Source organism: Myotis yumanensis, unplaced genomic scaffold (assembly GCF_028538775.1).
Source record: "Myotis yumanensis isolate MYYU_CA2020_CCGP unplaced genomic scaffold, mMyoYum1.0.hap1 SCAF_9, whole genome shotgun sequence".
NCBI classification, from domain to species: Eukaryota; Metazoa; Chordata; class Mammalia; order Chiroptera; family Vespertilionidae; genus Myotis; species Myotis yumanensis.
Window position 1 is genome coordinate 57,245,699 of NW_027223760.1, and position 10,105 is coordinate 57,255,803.

Consider the following 10,105-nt stretch of genomic DNA (forward strand, 5'->3'; position numbering starts at 1 on the left):
GAGTATGAGTGTAATTGGGTCTTTTCTTTCTTGTGCTGTTGTCATACTGATATTAGAATTATTCCTTGGCCTGGTTATTACTATTTTAAACAACTAAATTGATCATGCTCCTGCTTCAATTGCCTTTGTTTCTTCTGTCTTCCACAATTATTCTGTATCTTTACTCTGATAGAACTCTGCATTCTTTGTGATTTCATGAGTCATTTTAACGTTTTAATAAAACTGTATTTTATCTTTATATGAAAGAGTCCCATGTGCTATGAAATATACTGTGAGCTGTGGAATATAGTTCATGTGTGTGTGAAAATTAGCATGTACTTGATCACCATTTATTCAGTCAGGAAATATATATTGAGTGCACGGTGTACAAGGAGCTGTCCTAGCTGTCAGTGATGGGACACTTGCACACTTAGAAAACGATACAGGTGTTCTTGTTGTGACCATTAAAACGCCGGGAGTGCTTCACCTCTCTGTCCCTTCAGAACAGTCCTCATACTACTTTGGGATTGTTTTCCTGTGGAGAAAGGAATGAAAGAATGTAGCAGTTGTCAGCTTCAGGAGCCTTAGATGTGGCCAGGACTGAGGCTTTTCAAAAGTAATGATTTTAAACTGTCAATTTTAATGAGTTATCTTTTGTGTTTTTAAGGCAATGAATTTCCAAGGGAGGTTGAAGTACCTGCACGGCCAGAACAAGAAAGGGAAAGATGGTTCGGTGCTTCCCCCTCAGTTAGCCTTGTTTGCCATAGCTACTCCACTTCAGCCGCCCTCCATACTTGAAATCAGAACCAAAAACTTCATCTTCAGAACAAAACACAAACTAGACTTTACACCTACTGGTTGTGATGCCAAGTAAGTAAAACTTTTCCAGTTTTGTTTTTATTAGATGTATATATTGTACAATGCAGCAAGTCTCTTATGGAATGTAAAATATATAGTGCAGATGATAATATTGTACATTATTATAGTAGCTGTTATTTCATACTTTTTCAGTATCATCTTCCTTTTAAAATAATTTCAGGTTCATCAAATCATCTTACTCTATAATTTTTTTAATACCACTTGCCCCAATTTCTATGTCATAATGATGATGATTGTTAGTTTGTTTTACATTTTTAAATTGTACAAACTTTATTTGAATTTTAGCCCTGGAAGTTTAGTAACTTCTAGAGAATTATGTTTTGATATATGAATGCCTAATATCATATTCCATGTCATTGCCTTTCCCTTTTCAAATATGGAAATACAGAGATGTTTGAAAAACCCTGCCCCTTGAAAATGGAGTACAAACATTCTAGATTTTTATTAAAGGTTTTGTTTTCCTATATAATCTGCTCTGTTAGATTTATCTTTAACTTTTTTATGGTCTTTATTCAGGAGAAGAAAATGGTCTAAAACTGAAATTTGCAGCCATAAGCAAAAGAGAGCAGTTATATAGATTTCCACCTGCTAATGTAAAATTCTGAGTGTCAAGTCAAACCTATTGCAGCAAATAGCATATAGCTGATACCATTTAACATAAATGAAGTAACAACATCATTTCAACTTTATTCCTTTATCTTTTTAACAGAGGAAAACTTGTTTTGGGCTATACTGAAGCAGAGCTGTGCATGAAAGGATCAGGGTATCAGTTTCTTCATGCTGCTGATATGCTCTACTGTGCTGAGTACCATATGCGGAGTAAGTTGCAGTTCCTTGTGAACATGTTCATAAAAAGGGCATATACCCTAGTGCATGTTTCAGGAAACTGTTTGAATAGTTGTCTACTCAATATCATACTTTTATGATTAACTGTCCTACAGCTGCCACAGAAATATATAGTAGTTTATCTTTGGTGACAAATATGTCAAATTTGGGTTTGATAATTTTTTAATTTTTATTTTAGTGATTAAGACGGGAGAGAGTGGCATGATAGTGTTCAGGCTTCTTACCAAAGGCAATCGATGGACCTGGATCCAGTCTAACGCCCGCTTGGTTTATAAAAATGGAAGACCAGATTACATCATTGCAACTCAGAGACCTCTAACGTAAGCACAAAGACTTAGAATGCTTGTTGCCATTGTTAATAACACTTTAAACAGTCCTGCTTAAAAACTTAAGTTCTAAACGTAAATAAAAGAAACTGCAAATAAAAATTAAAAAGTTAGAATAATATGTTTAGAAAGGAGAAGGCATAGGTGAAGAACATTAAGATAGAATTGACAAACTTTACTGAACAACTAAATATGTAGATCTATGGAGGAGAATAAAGAAAACTTCAGGGTTTTATCTTGGGTATATGCAGGAAAGATGAAAATCTAGTGCTGTCTGTAAAGTAAATATATCATTGCTTTGCTTAACATAGGTTTTCTAAGCAAGCATTGATTTTGAGGTTTCTTACATATTCTGGAAATTAGTATTTTGTCAAGTATGTGCATTGTAAATTTTCTCTAGAGAAGTGATTTTGGTAGGTGGCTTGAGATAAGAAATCAAGGTCATTTTTTTCCTTTTTACATCTATTGAAGCCCCACAATATTTATGAAGCAATGCCTCTAGCCATAATTTACAGTGCCACAAAGTTTTATGTTTATATTTTAGTTTTTAGTAGGTAATTTTTGCAGGGGGACTCATAAACCTCCCAAATCATCCCTAGTGATTATATTAATGGATGAGGGTGCATTTTTGGATTAAAATGAAAGCTTGCCTACTATTTAAAAGCTGGATATATATGTCCAGCTGATCAGTAACATTTATTGAAAATGCCATCTTTCCTCTACTGCACTGCATTTTGATCAGATGATGTGTTTGTGGTTGTTTACTTTTGCAATCACAGCGCATTTGATATCTAAGTGTATACCTTCCATTTTGTTTGTTTAGGATTTTTTGTTCTCCTTCAGGATTGCCTTGGCTCTTCTTGACCACTTTAAATTTTCATATACATTTTAGAAATAATTGTCAGTTCCCACCAGAAAATCTAAAGGGATTACAGTGTAATCCTAAACCTGTATTTGGGATTACACTGAAACTATAGCTCATTTTGAGATAGTTAACATTTTTATAATACTTAATATTCCAACTCATGAACACAGTGAATGTATGTACAGTGGGGCCTTGACTTACGAGTTTAATTCGTTCCAAGACCGAGCTCGTTAAGGAGCTCATTAACCCAAATTACTCTATCAACTCAATGCAAAAAATCGGCCAAGAGGTAGCTGGTATCTCAAAAAACTCGTTAGTTGGGACACTCGTAAGTCAAGGTCCCACTGTACATATACTTAAGAGAACATGGTTATGTAATATTTACCTATGTCTTTATCTCATTGGATCTTGTACATCTTATTAATACTATTCCTTGATGTTTTAAATGATGTATACACACACATAATTTTCATATTGTGAATTATGCTAATCTTTTCCTTTATAGCTTCTGACTTTTGTGTTTTATTTAGAGATGTCTCCCCCACTCACATTCCCAAATTCTTGCAGTTTGTGTTTATATTGGGATCTTTGTTCTAATGACTATACTGTTTTGGGGGACAAATTCTAAATCATTTAAATTTTTCCAAAAAACAATTTTGTGGCACAGAAAAATGTATGTCAAATAAAAAGTGTTTTTCCCTGCTGTCAATTACAATGTATTTTCCTTGCTGTTTTTGTCATTTTAGAGATGAAGAAGGAACAGAGCATCTAAAAAAACGAAATACGAAGTTGCCTTTTATGTTTGCCACTGGAGAAGCTGTGTTGTACGAGACAACCAACCCCTTTCCTCCCATGATGGATCCCTTACCAGTAAAGACTAAAAATGTTGCTAGTGGAAAAGATTCTGCTACCCAGGCAACTCTCAATAAGGATTCTCCCCATCCCAGTTCTCTCTTTAGTGCCATTATGCAACAAGATGAGTCTATTTATCTCTGTCCTGCTTCAAGTAGTGATCCTTTCGAAAGAATTTATTTAAACGAATCTATGGACAAATGTAGTAAGTGGCAGGACAGTATTGCACCAGTGGGAAGTGATATCCTGGAACATGAGCAAATCGGTCAGTCTCAGGAAATGAACCCGACACTTCCTGAAGGTCATGGAGGGCTCTTCCCGGACAATAACAACAGTGACTTGTACAGCATTATGAAACACCTAGGTGTTGATTTTGAAGATGTTAAACACATGCAGCAAAATGAGGAATTTTTCAGAACTGACTTTTCTGGTGAGAATGACTTCAGAGACATTGACTTAACAGATGAAATCCTGACGTTCGTCCAAGATTCTTTAAATAAGTCTACCTTGGCATGTCCAGGTTACCAGCAGCAACCATCCAGGGCACTGAACTCAAGCTGTATGGTCCAGGAGCACCTGCAGTTGGAGCAGCAGCATCAAAAGCAGGTGGCCATGGAGCAGCAGCAGCAACTGTGCCAGAAAATGAAGAATATGCAAGTCAATGGCATGTTTGCAAATTGGAGCTCTAACCACTCTGTGCCTTTTAATTGTCCTCAGCAAGACCTACAACCGTATAATGTCTTTTCAGACTTACCTGGGACAAATCAAGAGTTTCCCTACAAATCTGAGATTGATACTATGCCTTATACACAGAACTTTATTCCATGTGATTCGTCTGTGTTACCACAACAGTCCCAGGGGACACAGTTAGACTTTCCCCTAGGGAATTTTGAACCATCCCCATACCCTACTGCTACTTCTAACTTAGAAGATTTTGTCACATGTTTACAAGCTCCTGAAAACCAAAAGCACAAACTAAATCTACAGTCCTCCCTAGTAACTCCACAGACATGTTATTCCGGGGCTGTGTCCATGTACCCATATCAGCTGGAACCTCAGCAGAGCAACGTGGCTCAGATACAGTACAGTCTAACCTTGCCAGGCCCGCAGGCATTTTTAACCAAGGTAAGGATGTTTTCAAACGATGTATTTATCATGTAAGAAGAATCTAAACTAAAAGGGTTTATTTAATGTCAGGACTGATTTAATCTATTATCTACAGCATTTATATCAGAACATTTCTAATTATGTCTGTGACTACTTTTTTTTTATAAGCCAGTGCTTTTCCAGTATGTTATGGATGCAAGTATATCCTATTTAGCTGAATTGTAAAGGAGAAAGAAATCAAGGGCTGAATATGTCCTTAAGTTACCCAGTAAAATTAGTTACAAGTATATTGTTTAGAATAGAGATTTTGGTTTATCTTCCTTGATTTTTAAAAATAATTTTCTCGGTATTTTGGATATATAGTTGAAATTGAGTTAAAAGATATTTCTTTGCATGCCTTTGCCTCCGAAGGTCCCTGGAATTTAGTCCTGGGCTCCTTGGTATTCTATAGCAATCCCTCTGTCTTATCTGCCACAGCCTCCTTTTATCCCATCAGGTGAATTGTTTTTTTCTGATGTTCTTAAAGGGGCAATATAGCTAGCTTTCTACCACGGGACTTGAGGTTGATGTATTTTTACTGTTTAAATGTATCATCAAAACCCTTCTAGCAGCAAGCACACTAAAAAACAATCACTTCAAAAAAAAAAAGTTAACCTGATTATATTTGCTCTCTCTGGCCGCCCAGGAATAAAGTATGTTTGCATTTATGCTTTTCCATTATAAAATAGTTCATTTAAAAATTTATTTAAAAGTTTAGTTTTGAAGAAAATCCTGACTAAAATTAAGTTCATTGTTATGTAATAGAAAAGGGCAGTGAAGGTTTTTCTTAGACTATAACTAAAGGATGTTAGGAATGAGACTATTTCACAACATTGCTGTGAAGTTAATCATGAGTCGGTACCTTAACTCTCTATCACTTGAGTAAGTGATAGAGAACTTACTTGTGTAATATTACATTTTGAACAGGGCTTGCATCAGCTCATGAGTTCTCTACAGTAATCCCTTCACTACTTCTTAATGAATAATAAGAATTCTGTAGACCTATATCTCTCCCCCTCTCTGCAGGGTAGCCACTCTGTATGTGGCTAGTCCCAGATGAGAGGTACTAAAAATATCTTCCAATTTTGGAGATTTAATTTGAAAAAAGAATATTGAAATGATGAATTTTGGCTATATTAGGTTAAGGAAAATATATTAAAATTTCACTTTTTAATGTGGCTCACATTTCCATTGAACAGCACTGCTTAAGATAATACATTTAAAGAGAATTGCTGGCACATGTTAGACTGATGAGAGTAATTTATTTAAGATCCAACATTCTCTGGGCAAATAGTATACCTTCCATTTGAAGACTTTACAGAGTTGCCATCATTGAAGATTTAGACTATGTGATTATTACTATATATTTAATACATGTTTTGAAGGATCTTTGAAGTAATCAACATTTTGATTACTGAAGCCTAGTGTTAAAGGTAGATTTTATTTGAAGGAATTATGGGTTTGGTTTTAATCTGAAAGTTTCTATAACTCTCACTAATTATGTAGTCTAAAGGCTCTGTGATCTATAAAACACTACAGAACTATCTCTGTGTCCATCTCCCCCTCTTCCCCAGTAGCAGTTATAAAAACCAGACCAATTTCATTATAAGAAGGCAAGAAAGCATTTTAATAACTTGATTCTGAAATTAGGACAGTAGTCATAGTGGTCCTAATTACAGAATCAGGTTATTAATTAAAAGTACAGTACAAATAAGAAATTGGTTTAGGATATCATACCCATGGTATAATATTTTATGAGTAGTAGGAAATACTTAGGTCATCTGCAGTTCCAATGTAGTAATCTCAATAAATTCCCTGTCCCCAGAATTTGAGATGAAATCTAGTCAAAGTAAACTTATTACAGAGACTATACATTGTGGGGCAAAAGTAGGTTTATAGTTGTTCAGATGGAAAATAATACAAGAATAAACTCTGTTTCATGTACTCACAAATTGTATACCTACTTTCACCTCACCCCACATTACTTATTACTGTTACTCTTTGATTCATTAGTTTCTATCCAAACTGAAGGCAACACCTGATCAGATGCTCTCCTGATATATGGAATGCCAAATCTGAAGTGACACAGTTACACTACTCATCTATTAGAGAAACCGAAAGGTTATAAATGTGCTAATATATGTGCTCAGTATGTTTTCATTGAATGAATTAAAATTTAGCAACAATACAGTAATTTGAAGTTTAACATGTTGGGTGAAAATTTTAAAAATACATTTTAATTTTATTTAATGATTAAAGATACTAAAGACCCATTCTAATAAATTGCTATTTCTGTTTTCAGTTTCCAAATGGAGTTTTAAATGAAATCTATCCAGCTGAGTTAAATACTATAAATAACTCTCAGACTACCACACATCTTCAGTCCCTTCACCATGCATCAGAAAACGGACCTTTCCCTGATTTGACATCAAATAGATTCCTGTAATTCCAAACCCAATTTTTACCTTGGTTTTGGTTTAAAAGGTGGAAGATTACAGTTACTAAACTGTCAATGTTGGACATCAGCAAGTTCACATGGAGGCATTGATGTATGTTGTTCCCACTGTTATTACCAAACCACATTTTAATGTTTTTCAAAGAGGAATTAAAAACATCAAAATTGCATAGACTGTAATCATTCAAATAGAAAGTATATGCCACAGGCTGGTGAGATACCATCTACATTTCATATTCTGAGCACCACAAATTGTGCAAAATTATTCACAGGAACTTTAAGACTCTTAAATAAGAAAGTTTTCTCTATTGGAATTATTTCTGTCAGGATAAAAAGAAAATGCTTTTGAGTTTTCAACTTATAAACCCAAAGTAACCAGAAGTATACTATTTCTCATATTTTTAGATTCTGCATTTATCTCACGTTAAAATACATAAAATAAGTGGTTTGGTGCTTCTTCATTGTTAATGTAAGTGCCTCAAAGTTCTTTTTCTACCTATAACACTGTAGGATGTATATTTTATATAAAATAATGCTTTTTCTTTTTAAAATTAATAACATTTTACACAAATAGTATTTGCATTTCTTAAATTCAATCATTTTTATTAATCCAGGCATGTTTTAACTGCACTACTTACCCGTTTTCTTCAGGTAAAGAACAAATAATGATTAAAAAGATAATTATTTATTATATAATCTAGTTGCTTCTAGACTGTAAATGTTGCTCTGTGCCTTACACTGAAAAAAATTTTAAGTAAAATGTCTTTTCAGGTTATTTCTTAATTATTATGTAAATATTAATAGCAGCACTAAAATGTCAACAGTGTTTTCAGAAGAAAGATATACCGCCCTTTACCTCTGCTAAAGTCTCTACCCTGGTAGTTGAATGGTGCAGCATGAAAATCTGCTAAAGTGACCACGTTTCTCAACCTACAATGAAGAGCAGGAGCGTGGTTTCTGGGCCATTGAGTAAATTACAGCAAAGCACCCATTTCAATGTGTGTACATTTTTCACAAACTGTTTTACATCTGCAATCTTTTAAGATAATAGTATGTTGACTTTATAAATTTCACTTCTTAGTACAGTGAAAACTATTTGTTTTTCTCATATTTGAGGAGTGTTAAGATTGAATATAGCAATGTTTGGTGCAATGTATTGCTATGAATGAAATGAATGGTGCATTGTATGCTTTATAGTGAACAAAATTATTTGTAAAATATTTTGAATTTTTCATGTAAAAATATTTTATATGCACATAAATAAGTTGAGTTTTACATATTTTATCAAATAGTGAATGCAACCCATTTAAGTTGGTATTAAAAAAATAATCGTGCAATTTTATTAATTTCAAACATTAGGTTATTTCTATGGTAGAGTGACCTTTATTATCAGTAAGGCAAATTAATCACCCTACGAACTACTGTCCTCAGGTGATTTAAAAGAAGTGCCACCATCTGACATTCTTTTATTCAACTGTGATGTCAAGGGTGTAAGACAGATCTTGCATTTATTATATAAAAACATGATGGAATCCTAAGCTGAGATGGAGGATTAACATACATTTTTCTTCCTTTTTTTTGTAAGTTAATGTACATAAAACTTGCTTCAGACAATATGTATGTTAGTTCTATGCATTTTCAGTCAAAATTTTGAATCTATAGAATCAATGTAAGTATTGAAAACAACAAATTTGCCTAAAACATTTCATATTTTGTTTCCAGCATGAGGTGTCATTAAAGATTTAGTCATTAGACCAAAGGGTCTAGATTAATAATCCATTTTTACATTTAAACTTTTCATTGAAAGTCTTACAGCATTTTTGTTAGTCTTCCTTCATGTCACTGGATGTACTGTTTAGTGGAAGATAGGCTTTTAAAATTGTGAATATGGTGACAAGCAATTATACACTTATAAAATTAAAAATTTTAAAGTAATATTATATATTTTTATCTCCATAAAAATAACTAAAGCTTACCTAAGAATAAAATCACAATAAACTAAACCAAATACATCTTTGTCTGCATTGCTGAGTTGCCAAAGCGAAGAGAAAACTCTATGTTGAGGGGTTTCTTTTTAGATGGTTGTTCACTTCTAAGAACCTGGATGCGTCTGATTTGAACTTTTCCTGTACAAGTGGTTCGCACAGTACCTGAACATGTACCAGTGTTCTGCTGTATTATGAAGCTTTCAATCATTACTATGCACAAACGTGGTGTTTTTCAGTATTACTAACTTGTAGGTAAATGCTTTCAGGGCTTTTGTCTTTCCTTCTAAATGTTACTGCTTTACATATGCCATGCATACATTTTTTTAAAAAATATGATTTATAATATCCTTACTATTAAATAAAATTGTATGTAATAATATATGGTAATAAATAATCACCAAATATTGATATTGTTTAATGTAAATTCTTTCTGGTTCATATAAAGGATATTAGTATTTACTGTATAGTATTATAACTATGTTAAAGGCAGTCTATAATGTTGAAGGATATGTTGTTGGTAATTAATAAATTTCTTACAAAGTTGTGCCCCTGGATATATAAAAAACACTTTCAGGAACATTACAGATGAAAAATGCTTCTGGAATGAATGATTCTAACCCTAACCGGTGTTATATTTAGTGCTTAGATCAGAATATACTGTCCACAACCTACACACTCTCACATACAAATGGAACACTAAGCCTTTGGTGTTAAATTTATAACTGCTAAACACTCACCAAGAATTCTGTAATTAAAAATTGTCTTAAGA

General features: G+C 33.5%; 1 protein-coding gene across 2 annotated transcripts in view; it reads left to right on the plus strand.

Annotated features, from left to right (window-relative positions):
• Positions 1 to 9,744, plus strand: part of AHR (aryl hydrocarbon receptor) — a 44,262-nt gene extending 34,518 nt beyond the window's left edge. The window contains exons 7-12 of one of the 2 annotated variants that reach the window (XR_011472664.1): positions 647 to 849; positions 1,568 to 1,677; positions 1,883 to 2,024; positions 3,642 to 4,872; positions 6,907 to 7,014; positions 7,196 to 7,284. Coding sequence is in view for 1 of the 2 variants with exons in the window: in XM_070424394.1 (XP_070280495.1) it covers positions 647 to 849; positions 1,568 to 1,677; positions 1,883 to 2,024; positions 3,642 to 4,872; positions 7,196 to 7,339 (1,830 nt within the window). In the remaining variant the exon portion in view is untranslated. Of the gene's footprint in view, positions 1 to 646; positions 850 to 1,567; positions 1,678 to 1,882; positions 2,025 to 3,641; positions 4,873 to 6,906; positions 7,015 to 7,195 lie in introns of both variants that reach the window. The other variant, XM_070424394.1, reaches the window with a different exon arrangement.
• Positions 9,745 to 10,105: the final 361 nt, after the last annotated feature.